Raw genomic sequence first — 18,926 nt, forward strand, 5'->3', positions numbered from 1 at the left:
TCTCAGGATAATTACTTCATTAGTCCTATTTCTTGAGCTCTTCCTATTCCTTCCTCTAGCTAAATGAGCCCCTGTAAACACTAAAAATAGGAACTGCCTTACAACAGAATCCCCTGCAAAAGTCACTCTCTGTCACTTCACTTATGAACCGTCTCGTTGGTTATCAATGTCAGATAGAAACAAACAACTCAATGAGTGCAAAGCCGAAAAGCACAACCAGGAGATAAAACAGTGGAGAAAGATGACCCGCATCAAGTAAGGAGAGCAATGGAGTTACAACTTGCAAGCAATGAATGCTCTTCCCAGGGAAAAGAGGCATGGGCATTTTATTTAGGGAGCCTGTGGAATTCATATAGGGAAACATGTAGTAGTTAACACATTTTTCAGCATGCTCAGTTTATGGTACACTTGCTCAGTTGAAGGTCATAGTTCAGAAAGGACCAATGGTGGACACATATCTGGGCATGCTCAGGTCAAGAGTATTAGAGCACATGTTGGAAGGGTGAAAATGGCAGACACGAATGCCCCTGGCATGAACTTCAGTAGTATAAAAAGCTAAGCTTTCTTGAGGTGACTGAAGAAAGCAAGTCAGAACATCTTGGTGACCTAAGCTTGTGTTTTTGTTTTTTTATTTTTTTTTGTTTTTGTATTGAAAAGTTTTGGCTGAAAGAAAAAAAAAAAAGTCTACTTTGAAATGTAGGCAAAATAAAATTTAAAAAAAAAAAAAAGAGAAAGTGTATGAGTTTGCCTGTAATGGTGCCTGGCTTTCTGAGTGGCAAACAAAACCAATCCACTTATCCACTGTAGTCTTTTCTTTTAATCCATGGGCTTTGAAACCAGCTCAGGTGTCTGGTTAATCTCAGCCCTGCCACCATGTCGCTGGTTACTCTGCTTGCTCCACTTGCCCTGCCGCTAGCTCTCAGCAGCATTCTGTGCTGGGACAACATAGGTCATGGGTATGTAGAAAACATTCATATATTTTAAGTCTGACTTTGAGGAATGAAAATAAAAATGACTGTAAGGAGACTAGGGAATTCTCTTTCTTGTTTATATTGGCAGTGTTCATTGCTCTAAAAATGTGTGTGCCTAAAGAGTAAATAACCAGAGTAAGTGATTATGTGTAGGTCTGTTTGTTCCAAAACATCCCAGTCATTTTGATTGCATCTAATTTGAAATTTTTAAGTGTCTACTCAATAACCTCCTCAGTGAAAAGCATATTTTTCTCAGTGATGTAATACCACCTGACTTTTGTTTGCATCCACTTGACTGTCTCCTCACAGAATTTTGACTTTGGTTCCAGTGTTCCCCCTTTATTCTGTTCTTCCTGTGCACATATCTTGTCATTTTTAGTTCCTCCTTCCCTGGCCACTTTCCTTCTTTGTAGTTGGAGTTACATGTGACATGTGGTCTGTTTTAGTAACATTATGTTTTCACATGTTAGGTTAGCTCAGAAGTCAGACTCTCACTGTTTTCCATAGATCATTTAAAATTGATTCAAGATGATATTTTCTTGCTAGCTCAGCAGAATGAAGTAGTTAATTATAAGCATAATAGAATTCATTCATTTTATTAGAATTTGAAAACTGGGTTTATTTTTTTAAAGTCAAGGAAAATACCTTTAAAAGAAAAAAGTCTAAGAAAATGCTAAGATAAACAAATTTAATCTTTCTCTTTTGAACTTGAAATCGCAGCGGAAGCAGAGGGAAGATCATAAGTAGCGATGTATCCCTTTTAGTTTGGTATTGATTATATACAGAGACCTGTCAGTGATTGCTGGTAAAATCAGGAACAGAATTATTTAGTTAAATAGCTTTGAAATTCAAGTAGAGAATAAACAGGATTATTAAAGACCTAAAAGATACTTTACACATTCACAATGGGGCCATAATTCATATCTCATTGCTAGGAAGCTTGAACCACTGGTGGTGCATGCGTGACTGTCCCATTGGGCTGCTTTTTATTAATTTTATTAGTAAAAACTCAGATAAAAGTGATTAGATCCGTCTGTATCGCTAGTGTTACAAGTCACATAATGGGACCATCATGCATGTACCACCAGTGGTTCAAGTCATGGGAGCATAGTAATCCTATATTTTTAGCATCTACATTTCAACCTACATGTCTGTATCAGGCTTGTATCCAAGAAATAGAACCAGTAGGACATATTCAAAATTAATTGCTTGGTTTTGGCATGCGTGATTATGGAGCTTGACTAGTCCCTTTCAGAACCACATGACAGACACTCAAGAAGGACAAACTGAATTCTTGGGCAGGACTTGAAGATATACCCTGGGTACAGACTTTATTCCTAAGAGAATACTCAGTTCTGTGTTAAGGTTATTGAGGTGATTGTATCAGGATCACCCAGGTTATCTGGGACAATCTTTGTTACTTAAACTGATTATAGACTTTAATCTTTTACAAAATACCTTTCCAGCAACATCTAGATTGGTGTTTTTGAAAAGTTAGCACTATAGCCTAGCCAAGGTGATTCATAAATGTTACCATCAGTGTCTTTTGCCAATAGTGTTTTTTTAGTCACAGTATTTTTCTTTATTGAGCTTATATTTTTATACACCTGTGAATAACAAAGAAACGATGCAGTAACTATACTGTAATAACCCTTCATATTAAGACATAATTCATCTTTATTCTGAATTTAGAAAGATAATTTAAAAAGTCATTCTTTCATGCCTCCCCACTCAGCTTCTTTATTATATTTTCATGCTAAATCTTCAGTTTTGTAGAATTGACTTAGAATATATAGTTCAGGCTAGCACACTACATGATACCTGGCATTCATCAATCTCCATTAGAAAAAGATTATTTCATAGTTATTGTATGCTCACCTTACAGTCACATTTGTTTTTTATGAATATTGCTACTATATTGCTGACTTATATTTGGCACATTATGACTCCCAAAGAGTTTATTTTGTGAAACAATTGTTTTTATAACAAACAGAAGTTATTCTGAAGCACAGTGCAGAGTTTCAGAATGAAGACTAATGACCTGTGGAGAAAGAAGTTCATATTGGAAGTGTTGTTTTAGTGTACACTCCATTACCTCTGGGAGAAGCAGTGATACTCTGCCAGTGAAGGTGGCTGTGCAGTATTTAAACAAGTTCTTAAGAGTTGTGTAAACTCTTTAGACTTTGGCAAACTTTATTTTATGATTTTCATTTCCAGATGAAGCCTAACAAATTTTAGTGTAGTGTCAAATGCTGTGGTAATGCCTTATAGATATATTTATAAATATATAATTTAAAGTGGTTAATTAATGAAATGTACATTTTAATGAATTCTGATGTTTTGTTATATTTTCATATCAGTGCTCCTGATATATCTAGTTTACAGCATGAACATGTAATTTTCTATATAGGACAGATCTACATTTAGATAATGACTGCCATTTCTCATGGCCACATTGTGGCTTTTCTCTAAATACACATTTATAGTACATCCCTAAATGTTTTAGATGACATTCAAGACACTCTTAATGCAATACTGAACAAAACCAACATTTTTTTTCTGCCATCATGAAACATGTTACCTAACCAGATAAGAAAGACTTTAAATAAAAATGTGTGAAGATTGAATTGAAATGAATGCTCCACAAGAAAGCATAGTGTTAAATAGAGTGCATTATAGGAATAGCAAATCAGTTTGGGAATGAGAGACGTTCTTGAGGAAGTCACATTTAACTGATGCCTGAAGCATGAATAATAATTATGAAAGCTAATAGTGCTTACTCTTCCCAGGCGCTATTCTGTGTCCGTATTATATATTAACTCATTTTGACCTCACAACAACCGTATGAGTTAGGCACTGCTTGTTTTCTTCCTCCTGCAGAAGAGGAAACCAGTTAGGCAGTTAGCAAACTTCTCCCAGGTCACATAGCTAAGGAGTACTGAAATTGGGCTCTGAGCCAGAAAACTAGTTACAGGATAGAAATTGGATGGAAATGAATTGGGAAAATCATCTCAGGCAATGGGAATATGTGCGTGAGTACCCTAAAGCAGGAAGGGGAATGAGGTGCTGAATGCCTGGAAGTTGGTGAACTAAAGATCAAATAACAGGGACAAAAAGCTAGAGAGAGAATCTTTATTCAGATTTATTACTATTTTATCACTTAGGCTACAGTATTAAAATACATTGGGAGGGAATAAGAATTTATATGATGAAGAGATTGTTGCAGTAACCTAATGAGATAATACTGGCTTGGACCCAGATTTGGACATATGGAGTAAATTATATAGGTTCTGGAAATATTTGGGTGATAGATGTAGCAGGACTGTATAGTTTTGAGAAAGGCAGATGACTCCAGTTTCTACCTAGAGCAGCTGGCTGGATAGTGGTGCTAAAAGGGACAGACCTGAAGATAAATTATGTTTAGTTTTGTTTCATTTGAGTTTTAGGTGACTTTTACATTAATGCAAGAATTTGGCTATAAAAGCCTGCAGTTCAAAAGAGAATTCTAAGCTTGAGATAACATTTAGTACAGTAGTTTTTCAGCCATGGGAGAGATGAGGAGAAAGCATAGTAAGAAGACCTAGAATCACAAGTGGAGGAACAGCTGTGCTTTTGTTTGGGTAGCAGAGGTGGTGGTCCACAGAGGAGACTAAAGAGAAGGAGCCACTTATGAGTACGGAAAACTGAAGGAATACAGTCTCTGTTTTGATTTTGTGTTAAGATTGTTTTTTCTTTTAGAACTTTACAGTTGCACAAAACTGCTTGGGATTCAACTTTATTGAGTGAGAACTTGAACTTTTATCTAATAGTTTTTTTCTTTTTGTTTTTATTTCTCTTTTTTCTCCTTAAGTGCTTTCAAATTTAATTTTCTTTAAATTTCTATTAAATATTGCTGCAAAGTGCTTTGCTAGTTTTATCCCATGCTATTATATTTTTCCTGTTTAATTGGAATCTTTAATGTAGAAGAGATAGCTTTCATTTATAGCATTTGAAGTTTTTTGTGTGTCAAACTATTCTATGTAATGCTAATGTCTTAGATGTTTCAATTTCCAAGAAGTGATCAGAGACAATGCCCGGCCATGACACCCGTGTGACTGTTGTACCCTCCTCTCTGCTCCTACATGTGAGACCATAGGTTAACCAGCCAATACTGTTATTAGATAAGGTGCAGCTCCTACTCCAAACTTCCTCTTTCCCCTTTTCCCGTCTGTCTTTTCTGCCTGTGCTACTTTTTCATGTTCACCAAACCTTAATTTTTAATTTATCAACCTCTTTGCAACTTTATTTATTTACCTTGGGTCAGTCTGTTATTGTTTTTGTTAATTGTTTAATTTTATTTTTTGTTAAAATGTATTAATTGTGTATATCAATGGAGGCCAGTGTGATATTTCTGTGCACCTTTCCTAGTCATGTACTTTTTTTTCAGTTTCCACATAGGAAAGAGAACATGTCTTTCTACATCTAGGTTCATCCACTTAACATAATGCCATTTCTCTACAAATTGTAGAATTTCATTCTACTTTATGCCTGAGTAATACTCCATTCTCTTCATCCAGTTACCTACAAGTGGGTACCTAGGCTGACTCCATATTTTAGTTACTATGGATAGTGCTACAAAAATATAGTTGTACAAGTATCTCTGTAGTATGCTGATTTCATTTCGTTTGGCTATATACCCAGAAGAAGGACAGCTGGATCATGTGGTAGATCTATTTTTAGTTTTTTGAGGAACCTCCATACTATTCTCTATAATCTTTGTGTTTTATGTTAACCTGCTTCCTTAGGACCCATTTTACATAGAACCTTATAATACCCCAGTTTCTTTTAATCCACACTTCTAAAATAACCTTGCCAAATACCCATCCACTTGTAAACCCTGTTGTACTGATGTTAGTCGCTGGAGATAATGGCTAAGAAAAAAGGTATGCGTCAGAGCTATGCCGTCTTATTCTTAGGTGATTTGTTGGAAAATAAAAATTACATCACAATTTGCATGTGCCTACTACCATTTTATATTATTTAGTCTCAGCTCGACCCATGTTGTTGCAAACTAAATCCAAGTTAATTTTTTGTTTTTCTCCAGACTCATAATTCAGAACATTTCTACTTTTCTCAAATTCTGAATTCAATTTTAAACATTTTGTGTTTAAATCAGACTGTCAAACAATATGGAGGTTCCTCAAAAAACCACCTCCTCAATTTCTCCTTCCTTTCCAAATTTCTTTGTATGTTTTGCTAATATTTTACTTATTCCAGTCTATATCAGAAGAATGATCACTTCTTTTTTCCCAAGGTTAAATATTCTGTTTCTCCTGAAACATATAAGAGAAACTGTAGAGAAAATACAAGTTGAAAAGGAATTATTATATTGATGTGATTTTATTAGATTAATGAGTCTGTATACTTGTTTTTGATATAATTAATTATATAATTAATATGGTGTTTGAAAAGCTCTTCTAAAATGCTATTTGTGCTAACTGTATTAATATTTTCGGTAGAGTGTACTCTTTTTATTAAAGTATCAAATATAAAATGGATTTGCTTTGTTTTACTCAGAAAGACTTGTGGTGGTGGCTGAACACTGTGAACAGAGCCTGGAAGATTTGCTTCGAGAAAGGAAACCTGTGAGGTACTGTGTAATAGCAGGGCAAGTAAATGAAGAGTGGAAACTGGCAAACAGTAAGGCATTTTAACTAGCAATTACGGGGCTTTGTTTCCTTCTGTTACTTGTTTAATAGTAAAAGACAGGTGCAAATTTTCACTCTAAGAAATTTATTTCACAAGTTACATAAAAATTCAAAGTTAACATTATGCGGTGTTCAGGTTTTGTGAAATAGGTAATATTCAAAGTGCCTGAAAAAAACTCCTCAAAAGAACATTGGTACATGCAAATTTGAAATCATCTAGAGTTAAGCATTCTACTACATGAGTAGACTTATCTTGCAGAAAGGAGCTACATGGTAGATTGTCATGGGATACTGATTTTCCTAAGGTACAATGAACTGTAGTAAGCAGGAAGTATTGAGGAGGAAGAAGAGATAATAAACATGACTTGGGTACAATTTAATGATACAATTTGAATTCAGTTATTTTGATGACTTCATGAATTTACTTTGTCTCTTGGCAAGAAGGCTATGTGGTCTAAACTTCTATTGCAAATACACTATTAAGCTATTTCATAGACTTTGTGAAATTATCTTGCCATGACTCATTATAGCATTGTAATTACCTCTTTATATTTCCAAACCTGTGACTAGAGGTACCCCAATGTGTTGGAAGGGGAGAACCCATAAGAGAGATCCCCAGACTATCCCCAGGGTGGGCCAGTTTGGATTCCAAAGAAAGATGCATTAAAAACCAGGGTGATCAGTCCAAAGAAATTATTAGAACTCAACGAATGCTGTAGCTCATTCTGCAGACCTACAACAAGAAATGGCAGTGTTCTCCCTGGTATGTGTGCAGTGAGAGTCAGGGCCTGGTGTTTATATGAGTGTTTAAGGAATTTGGATTCAGAGCTGAGTCCACTTTCTTCCAGGGTTTTGGGCTACATCCTAAATACCCTTATCAGTGCCAGGGAACATTCAAAGGCTTGGCCTGGACAGAAGTCTGCTCAGAAACCCTGCAGCTGGCTGGATCACTGAGTAGTCCGGTGACTCTCATTTTTGTTTCGGACACAGAAATAAATCAGGGGGTGTCGTGGAGTGTCTTGGTTACTTTTCTCTCATTGCTGGGAAAAAATACCTGATGCCCCAAATTAAGGAAGGAAAGGTTCATTTAGCTTACAGTTTGTGGAGGTTTCAGTCCATACTTGGCTGGCTCCAAGGCTGGGTGGCACATGGCAGAGGGCAACAGTTAATTGGGGTGGAACAGTAAAGCAACAAGAGCAAAAAGGGAAGAGTGATCGCAAGCAGCCTCTTCCTCTCCCTTACAAATGCAAACTGTCCGCCCCAGGGCAGGTGTAGCACTCACACCCATAATCCAGCATTGGATCGTGGCTCAATCATAAACTGTAAAAGCCCGCCCCATGACTTTAGGGGGACATCCAGACACAAACCATAACTGGGAGGTTGACAGGGAACTGTTCTAGTTTTTAAAAATAATCTTAGCTTCATTGGTTAATACTTTGTTATCACCACAATATTCTGGATAAAAATAAACTTTTCCAAGGAGAATGTCTGGATGGTGCACAGGCCTGTAATCCCAGCTCTCAGGAGCCTGAGGCAGGAGGATCACCCTAAATTTGAGGCCAGGGGTCCATAATGAGTTAAAGCCAGCCTGAAGTAGTAAGACCCTGTGTCAAAGAATCAAAATTAAATTAAATTAATTTTTAAAAATTAAAACATTTTCCAAGGGAAGAAAAATGTGTACCTTGTTAAATTGTAATAATATTCTAGAAGCAAAACAAGTAAACTGAATGAAAGAACTTTTCCTGGTAGCTGGATGTAGCGGTGTACGCTGGTAGTCTCAGCAGTCTGGGAGGCTCAGACAGTAAGACTGCAAGTTCAAGCTGAGCCTGGGCAATTTGACTATTATGGTTTATATCTAGATGACCCCCCGAAGCCTCATGTGCTCATAGGTGGAGTTTTTGAAATGAGATTGAATTATGGGGCTTATAGCTGAATGTGCAGTGAATAGATGGGACTTGGTCCAAAGATACAGAAATATCGCTGGGGCTGTGACTCCCTCCCAGCTCCCTTGAATCTATGCTTCACAGCCACAGCTCTCCACACACCATGCCTTTTCCTACCTTGGAGGTGGCCCACTACAGACTGAATCCTTTAGAAAATGTGAGCAAATAAACGTCTTCTAAAGTTGCAGGTTGTCCAGTATGAGAAAAGTGCCTGAGATAGTGACCTAACATTACCATCTCTCAAAAATAAAATGTAAAAAGGCAGTGAAGATGTAGCCCAATGAGAAAAACCTGGATTCAATTCATAGTACCACTAAAGGGATGAAGGGAGAGAGGGAGGGAGAGAGGGAGGCAGGGAGGGAGGGAGGGACGGAAGGAAGAACTTTGGTGCTTTAAATGAATTGGTTTTAAGTGGCCTCTGCAAAGAAAACAGCAAATAACATATGCAATGGTATGTCTAATCTGTGGTCCCTAGGTTGGGCACACCTGTGTTATAATAAAAAGTGTAAGAAAATACAGAGATTTGTTACCTACGTGGATCATATTATGGGTTTTATATGTGGCCAACGTTAGTTCCGCTTTACTCAGTGCAGCGCAGGGGTGCTGGCTGTGACCAAACGATGGCCTACAGGACATTCCATCTTTAGAAAGTCTGCTCCAGGTACTAAAGTGACTTTTGTATACGTTAGAAATATAATTTAACCTTACTTAGTGACTATCCTTTCATAGTTAAAGTAATATCACCAATCTTTGACTTTTTTGACAAACATACATTATTATTTTTTGCTCACTAGTTCATATTTATACTATAATTGATAATCCTAAAAAGGATTTTTGGTGAAAGCTGGTTGACATTAAAATTTAAAACTAATTGTAGCTACATCTTTATCTAAGAAAATAATATTTTAACTAAGCCTATGTTCAATTTGTATAAAGATTTACAATATATTATGTGTGATATAAAAGCTGCTAAGTATGCAGCCATGGATAGGCCTCTTAATCATTTTCCATATCTGTAAAATAAGGAATTTCACTTAATATATAGAGCAAATTGTTTTCAAATTAATATCTTACTTAATATTCATTTTACCAGATAATATTATATTGATCAATTGTCCTTATAAGTGTTTTTGTATGTTTTCTTATACTAATATATTAAACTACTACTTCTACTTAAAGGGTAGGTTCCTTGACTGAAGAACCTGTGGCAAATCTAAGTGTAAAACTTCAGGAAGTCCCTGACTTACAAACATTTGAGGTGTGAAGTTTGAGAGGTGTACTGTGTAAGACTCATTTTGTCAGATTACGAATGAATCTGACTTACAAATGTTCTCCAGGAGTGGAACTTGTTTGTAAGTCGGGTACTTAACAGTAGTATAACTTAGGAGGCTAAAAATCAGTAGAAATACCCCTTTTACATACTGGTGATTCCACTTCTAGACACAGGCTCTCTTAAATTATGTTCTTACCTGCCTCACTTTAGTCCCAGCCCTGCCTACACATTTAAGAAAACAACAGGAACAAAAAAAACAACATGTCTTCTCAAAGATTTATAAGAGAAACAGTCCCCAGAAACTTATTATGTTGTAGCTCCAAACTGATGTGAATGCAAATATCCATCACTGATGTTAGCAGATGTTAACAACATAAAGGAGTGAACTGTTGGTACATCCAACACAAGGATGAACTTTTACACTATTGTGCTTAAACAAAAAAAGCTAAAGGATTCTTCTACTTGTGTGACATTCCAAAACAATCAGTATTTATCTATGATGACAGAAAAACATTGCCTCATTTCTGGTTGGTAGAAGGAAGACTAAGAACTAATTCAAAATGGTTTTTTGCATGGCCGGACATGGTGGTCCACGCCTGTAATCCCAGCACTTGGGAGGCTGAGGCAGGAGGATTGCCACAAGTTCGAGGCCAGCCTGGCTACTTAGTGAGTTCAAGGTCCGCTTGAATTACAAAATGAGACCCTGTAAAAAAAAAAAAAAAAAAAAAAAAGATCTTGCAGGGTACTTTTTGAGATGATGGAAATTTCTCACATCTGGATCAGGGTATTATTTACATGGTGTATGCTTTTGTCAAAACTCATTGAAATACATGTATTTCAATAAGTAAACTATACCTGTTTCCAAAAGATGCAGAATTACTTATTTGGCTTGGGTTTTGAATGCCTTATAAAGAAACATTCCATTATTAATGGAGGTGCTCAGTCTAGTAGCTCACTTCCTTGTATTTCAGGCTTTGAGAAGATACAGTATGAATTCATTATTGCTTACCCACCTATCCCCATATCTAGTGATTTTGTTTTACCACATATTATTTTTTTGGGTCCGGAATTCAGGAATGGTTCTAGTTTAGGATGTAAACTACAGGATCCCAGTCAAGATACAGGGTGGGACTGTGGTCTTCAAAAAGTCTGACCAGGGGTGGTGATCTGTCCCTAAGACAGTTCACTCAAAAGACAGTGCAAGTTTTCCACAAGAAGCTTTGGTTCTTCCTTCTGTTGAATCACATGCTGCCCAACTGTTCTCACAAAGTAAAGACAGCAAGGCTAGATTTGCAGTGCCTTTTGAGGCCTAGCCTCAAAATCCATACTGTCATTTCCACAACACCTGTGCTTGTGCAGATCCAATTTTAGCTCTGCTCACTGTCGGGGGAACCATTCAAGAATATGAACTTGGGTAGTCAGGTTCATCTGGGACCTTCTTGAGGCTGGCTAACGTACAAATTGTAGAGATTGTATAAGAACTATTATAATAAGAGAAATGTTAAAATAACTTTAATACCAACTGGAAAATAATTGAAGTTTATTAAATTATTCAATATTTACTTAGAGTATTTAGGGCAGGAGAAAGGATGGAGTTTGTACTACAAAGAATGAAGTGTTAAGGGAATATTCATAAGTACCAGGGTGGGATAGGATCTTCATGAGCAATAATGCTATGCCATGGTAAGAATTCAGCTACCTCCTGAGATGCTTATTGGCCGTGGTCTTATGCTTTAAATTACAGAGGACTCCGTGAGCCATCAAGGAGTTCTCTGGTAGGGAGGAAGGCCATGCTAGAGTGTTTCCTCTGGTTTCCACATCTCTTTCCACCCATATGTGTCCTTCCTTTACTTACTAAAAGAACTGAAGCAAAAAGGAAAGTTGGTGACTCAGAAAACAAATTTCCATCTTTATCATTTTATTTCAACTCCACCCTTTTTTTTTCCTTTTTACTTTTTTAAGCTTTCAAGTTTACTAAATAAGAAAATAGCTAACATAGCCTTGCCAGTGAAATTTATATCCATTAGCTAATGAAAAGTTTTAGCTGTCTTTGCTGGTCATCTTTTTATCCTTGTTTTAGAGATGATGAATTACCTGGCAGCCAACATCAGTAGTTTCTACAGTATAAGAAACCACCTTTCTTCAATACCTTAGTGTCTGACTTCAGAAGAATAAAATGCTATAGACGGAAGTGCAGAGTATGCATATGAATGTAAATAAGATTGAATGCAGAATTCATATAGTCTGTCATGCCATGTACATTTTATAACAGTCACTTTTCATTGACTTTAAGCGAAACATATTTGCCTTTATAGGTCTTTTTAATGTCTGGAAGCAAAATCAATTCAAACATTTATGTAAGGTACTGTTTTTAGTTGTTCTGGTAATAGACTAAAGCTCAAAATTTTCCATGTAAATTTTGGAATATAACATTTGGTACTTACTGCCTTGAAGTAGAAATGATCCTGTCAGGTTCAGTTTCAAGGTGTTATCTGATCCATCCATCTAAATTAGTTTGGTTGAAAGCTATATGACTTTTTCCACATATCTGAATTGCATTAGTCTCCAATAGCAGAACAAGTTTCATGTGTGGAGTTGATGCACTACAATTTTAATTAATTCCATAAGCTGTTTATAAAAAGTGAGAAGATGTTCTTAAGGCTTATAAATTAGTTCTTTCCTCTGCTGCCTAGAGTAAGCATCCTAAACCTATAAGAAAGCAGATGTAAACAGGAAATCTGTTTAAATGGGCTATAATTTGAGACTCATGATTTTTACTTTTTCACTAGTCTCTAACTTGTTTTTGAAAAAGGCTGCAAATTGTCTGATAGTTGACATTTTTTTTTGCAAATCACAGCATCCAGCACATATACCGTACTTGATTTATAGCTCAAAGAAGGTTTTAAATCTGTTAAAATTGTGGAATAGAACAGGAGAACGAGAACTGGAAACTTAGAAATGTCTTGGATCAATTCGTGGTCCTTTTTATCTGACCGATTTCATATTAAGGTAAGCAGTGTTGTACTAGAACACCATAGCATTAATTCACTTTACTAATAGATTATAACTTAGATTGTCTTGACATTTTAGATGTCACTAGAAGATCAAGCATTCTCTCTGTGTAGTTTTAGTGGCCATAAAGCCATTTTGAAAGTTTTTGTTATCCAAGCAGAAAATGAGTTTTTGGTATGACCTGGGGTATATTGTGTTGTTAGTCTTTCATACCACAGTGTTATACACACAATATATTCAAGCCTGAATGGACTCTAAAGAAATACTGAGTGCTTTTCTCCTTTAAACCTGCTTAGCAAAATACACACAACACTTTATTTTGCTAACCAGGTTTAAAGGAGAAAAGTACTCAGTATTTCTTTAGAGTCTATTCAAACTTGAATATAGGGAATTAATTTGGAAAGAAATCTTCTCTTTTCAGTGGCTTTTTATGTTACCTGTGCCAGAGTCCAATCTTGCTAACATTTTTCCCCAGTTTCAGTTAAATGTTCAAAATTAGTAGCTGGAAAGCATGAAATTAGACTCCTATAGCCAGTAAGTTCCAAGAAAAAAGTACAGAAGCAGTTAGAAAACTTTTTTGAAGTCATCTTATATTTGTTTCCTGTGAATCTACTTAATTACTGCTTTAAAACTAAATTCAAAAGGCTGAAAAGTAGAAAAATTCATGTATTTTTGAGACAGGGTCTCATTCTGTAATCCAGGCTGGCCTTGAACTCACTATGTAGCGCAGGCTGGCCTTAAACTCACAGTGATCCTCCTGCTTCAGCCTCCCAAGTGCTGGGATTACAGGCATGCACCACCAAACCTGGCATGAAAGTGGAGAAATTTAGATCTCAACTCTTTTTTGGAGTATTTTTCAGAGAATGTTAAAATAGATGTATTATCATCATGTCCATTAAAGAAAGTATGAGGAAATCGTTTGCCTTTTAATTCTATGTGCATTGTGAAAAAGTATTTTTCCCTTTTGTGTTAATATTACATACTCAGAGTATGTACTTTTGCTAATAGACAGATATTCAGCAGTTTTGCACTTGCAGTAGACTTTCTACATTGTTCTTAAATTTGCAGCGGAAGGAGAGATGGGCATAAAATGTAGTTTGTCACATGTTTTTAGGGTGATGGTTTTGAAAGTTTTCCAGAATTCCAGCAGCATTCCAGAGGTTATATATGGAGACTGTGATGGGAAGCAGACAGTGTCTGCAGTATTTACTAGCTTGATGGAAAACATGATTTGACTTACTTGGATGAGGAAGTTTTATTTGCCCCTATTAAAACATTTCTTACTCACTGAATGAGATACTCCAAAGAATTTGGACACACTATGGAATGTCAACCAGAGTAGGATAATGAACCACAGGTATTTTTCTCCCAGTACTGCAGATTGGACCCAGCGTCTTTGCACTGAGCCTCTTCCCTAGCCCCTTATTTATTTATTTATTTGTTTGTTTATTTATTTACTTTTAAGATGATACCTGACCAAGTTGATAAGTTGCCCAGGCTACACTCAAACTTGCAGTCCTCTTGCTACAGCCTGTTAGAGTGCTGAGGCTACAAGCATATACCGCATGCCTAGCTAGCTACAGGTAATTTCTGATAATTAGGGGAAGAAGAAAGAAGGAAGGGGACAAAATACACACACACACACACACACACACACACACTCACACACAAAAGATAATTGTACTACTAATTTCTATTCATTTATTGAAAGGAACAGTTAATACTTAATTTTTTTGACCAATTTTACATGCTTATATCTGGTAATCTGAACTACTTTGAAGACAACAATATGCAATATAACAACCATTGTTGAATTCCTACCATTTTGTTTTTTGAAATTCTGTATCGTTTCTAATGTTTTCTTACTTTTTTTATTCTCTTTAAAATAAAAATTAAGAAATAGGTAGTGGATATTCTTATTTTAAAATAAAAGCTGATGGTGAAAATTTTGTCTTCAGGAACAAAACACACTGGCATTATTACAATGTAGTCATGTAAATTAGATATTTATATCACTGATGTATATTTTTCTTCCTGTTTTACCTATTTTGTTGAAGAAGGAAACTAATACCAGTAAGTGTTCTTCACTCAGGCGTGGAATCTTGTGCAGTCTTTAGCTTTATGCCTGTCTTGAACCTGGAACTGTTAGTTGTCAGCATTGTTCATACAACCGTGGTGATGTTTCTCACATCTTTACTACCAAACTGCTTGCCTGTTGTGTGGCAACAGTCTTATCACTGACATTGTTGATCTTTGTCTTTTCACACTCTGTTCACTCCCCCTTCCTCTGCTATATTAATATTCTTAAAGATCAGCCCATCCTGTTCTCATTTGGGAAAAAAAACATGTTTTGCCTGAAAAAAAATGCATTTATAAGCTTAGGATCTCATTTCAACCTAACTCTAAATTATTTTCAAATACTGTCTAAGTTGTGCAAGTGGATTTTCTTTTGCTAAAATATACTTGCGTGCCAGAGAATTAAAATACACCGTGAAGACTGAGCTGAGTCTGAGTAAACAATGTTTACTCCTCTAGTTAAACGCTCTTATGCTGCCTTTGTATCCTTCCTCTTAACCAACAGAAATTATCTTTTGCTCCAGATTTCTGTTACATCTTATTTCTCTACCAGCCAGGTACCTTTAGTTTATAATTGTTTGCTGGTAATTACAGATTTAAGGAAGAAGTGGTTTATCTTCTGTAATAACCTGTTTGATCCACATACTGTAATTTATTCATTTTTCTGTCACTTAATGTAGTTATCACAAGAGTTTACATGCAGTAAATATGCTGGTAAATGAACTATTAAGTGAATTATATTTTTAGTTTAGTCAGATAATTTGAACATTTCCCTTTTATCTTTTAATTATACACTGTAATTTTATTTCGCAGAAAATGAGTTTGAGTGAAAGCATGATCAAATATGATCTTGGTAATTTGCATTTTATTAATAAAATGGAATTCATGGTTAGAGGAAACAGATTGTCAATTTTCTTTCTTGTGGCTCAGGGGAATCCACTGCTAAGGTCAGTCGGGTCCCTGGCAGAACTCAGTTCTTTGCATGTATATGAGTGCGGTCCTATTCAACTGTTCTCTCTCTAGGGCTACCCTCAGCTTTTATTGGCCATCCCGTTCTTGTCATCTGTCTCTCATCCTTCAAAGCCATCAGTGGAGACTCATGTGTCACATATTCATTGACTCTCTTATTTCTTTTGTCTTTCATCTCCGCATCCAGATGTCAAGGGCTGCTGTGAGAAGGTCAGACTCACATAACCCTTATTCGTAAGGTACACTGTAAAACATCCCTCAGTTGGAGTAGACTCCATCTGTTCTCATTCTTAGGTTTGTGCATCATGGAACAGAGACCTTGGGAACCATTGTAGAATTGTACACAGTGTGGTTAGGGAAGATTTGGGGAAACCTGTTAGACTTACAAGAAAAAGTGATAATTCATATTCTCTTGTGTTTGAAACTCATTGTGGCTAAGGTAGTGGGGGTTGTCCTGTGCTAGAGGTTCCCAGTACCACTCCTAGCTTTAGCAAAACCTGTACACTAGAAGTACTCAAGAACTCTGAAGTCATCGTCCTCGTAGTTATGGTATAGTGAAGCAAGAATATGCAGTGGTGGCAAACTTACAGCACACATGCTATAGCGAGCTGTTTGTGTGATTGACAGGTCTAAAAGGTTCACCGTCACTATTATATAGCAAAACTTGCAAAGAGAAAAAACCCATGGAGCAGAGTATGGAGGAAACCATAGCTTCCTAGAGTCCTCACCAAGGATTTAGTTCTTCCAGCCACTAATGGTGCCTATAGTTGTAAAGCATTGTCACTTAGACTTAGGGGTCCGGGCAGTTGACTGAAGTGAGTGAGCATGCGCAGCTACAGCTGGGTTAACCCAGAATGAATGTTTTCTGCTTGAAAAACCCAGCTGGTACTCAGCTCCTGTCGCCATGGGAACATGTGGCCTGGAGTTACTATGTATTTTAAATTTGTCTGTGTAAAATCTCTAAATATCTGAATGCTGTGGAATAATTAAAAAGTTTTAAAACACCTGATCCACACAATGCCAGTGCAGTAAAGGCTGAAGTTGGCCAATGGGCAGCCAGCTTGAAGTTGTCAGACTTAAGAAGTTATTGATGTGAAGGAAGATAATATTTTTTCTGTAATTTGATTTAAATATATGGAGTCATTTTGGAAAGGATGAAAAGTACTAGGTGTTTATGAAGAATTATTCATGTGTTTTAGCATGAAATAGGACAAGGAAAGAGAAGGTATCTCTTTTCTAATAGATAAGCTGCATTTTCTAATTTTACTGTTGAATTGAAAAATTACATACCTTCAAAGGACTAATCTTCATAGAGTGATCTGAAAATAATAAACAGCATTTATCTTAAAAATTATTTTCACCTAGGAGAACTTTCTGTTAAGAAAATGTATGTAAACTCAATGGTCAACTGTCACCACATTTTTTCATTGACTCATTGTTTTGCCTTTTATAAAATTAATTCGTTTAGTAAGTGAGCTATCTCAGTAAACTAACCAAGGAAGATCTGTCCTTTAGGAGTTGCATTGTCTTCAAAAAAACACTTTGGAATTTATTTTGTGACACTGTCTATACAAAAGACCAGAGGAGAGGACAGTAGTAATAATGTTTATTAGTATAATACTCATATTGGGGAACCATTGAAGAAAAAAAACCAAGATTTAAATGATAAGGTGTCACCATAAAAGAAATACAATTAAGTAAATACTTAAAATCAGACTAATAAAAGGCAAGTGTCTCAGCGTTCCCCGCTATGTTTTTTTTACTTTTCCGCTATCCTTGTTGTTTTAGTTTAGTTTATTGCAGTAGCTATTATAGCATGCTTTCTTTATTTATCACAGTCTCCTGTGAGTTAATATTCTGCTAATTCTTATATAATGTAGGAACCTTGTAACAGTGTATTTCTGTTTACTTTCCATCCATCTTTTGGAGATGGTGTGCATTTTACACACCATTGGTGTGTATATTGACTTTTAAATGTGTAATGTTTTAATGTTACCCTACATTATTGATTTTGCTTTAAATAATTCTTTAAAGACCTTGAGAAAAGAGGAGAAATTCTTTTGTATTTAACTATGTATTTACCATTTCCTGAGCTTTTCATTCCTTTATTTTGATCCAAGTTTCCATCTGGAATCATTTTTCTTCAGCCTTAAAAAACTTTCTCTAATTTTTTTGTGTGCAAATCATATGCTGACAAATTCTCAGATTTTGATTGTCTAAAAATATCTTTTTATCTCTTTTATTCTTTTCTTAGCACCTTATTATAAAAAGTTCAAATATAGTAATGTTTAAAGAAATGTAAAGTGTACCTAAATGCTGTGATTACCATTTCTAAGCTTCTTGCTTAAGCACATGTGTATTCCTCCACCTATTTGCTCATTAAACTATCTTATTATTCTGATGCATTTCAAAATAAATTGGAGATATGAACAGAATCAGTCCCAAAATATTTCAGGATGTATGTCATGAACTAGAATTGAATGAGTTTTCTTTTTGTTTTTTTAGATAAATTGGTATTTAGTGAAATATGAAATCTTTTCTAGTGAACCACATGGTGAACACTGACAAGTATATACACTTGTGTAACTCAAATGCATGTTAAACCTAGATCACCAGGCTCATCTTGAGAAGTTCTCTGCATGCCCTTCCTAGCCTGTCTCTGTCTGCCCCACATCCAACCCCCAGAGCCAACCACTGCACTGATCTTTTTCATTTGGGATTCAAATTTATATAAATGGAGTAATGCAGTATATACTCTTCTGCATAAGGCTTCTTCCACTCAGTGTATATCTGGGAATCATCCATATATCTCATGTATTACAGCTCAGTTTTTATTACTGAGATACATTCCATTTGGTGATTGTACTACATTTGGTTTAGCAATTTTCTAATGAACTTGTTTTCAGGTTTTTGGCTAATTAAAGCTACTTTGAATGCACTTGTAAGTTTTTTTCTGTGGCCATGTGTGTTGGAGTAGTAAGAGAACAATTGGGTT

At 35.9% G+C, this 18,926-nt stretch overlaps 1 protein-coding gene across 4 annotated transcripts in view; it reads left to right on the forward strand.

Annotated features, from left to right (window-relative positions):
* The window catches only part of Tbck (TBC1 domain containing kinase), a 180,029-nt gene that overhangs the window by 10,890 nt on the left and 150,213 nt on the right, over positions 1-18,926 (forward strand). For 3 of the 4 annotated variants that reach the window (XM_013505410.1, XM_005406218.2, XM_005406217.2), the window contains exon 3: positions 6,528-6,600. In XM_013505410.1, coding sequence (XP_013360864.1) covers positions 6,528-6,600 — 73 coding nt within the window. Of the gene's footprint in view, positions 1-6,527; positions 6,601-12,749; positions 12,884-18,926 lie in introns of those variants that run through there. The other variant, XM_013505411.1, reaches the window with a different exon arrangement.

Source organism: Chinchilla lanigera, unplaced genomic scaffold, assembly GCF_000276665.1.
Source record: "Chinchilla lanigera isolate Chin_1 unplaced genomic scaffold, ChiLan1.0 scaffold00095, whole genome shotgun sequence".
NCBI lineage: Eukaryota > Metazoa > Chordata > Mammalia > Rodentia > Chinchillidae > Chinchilla > Chinchilla lanigera.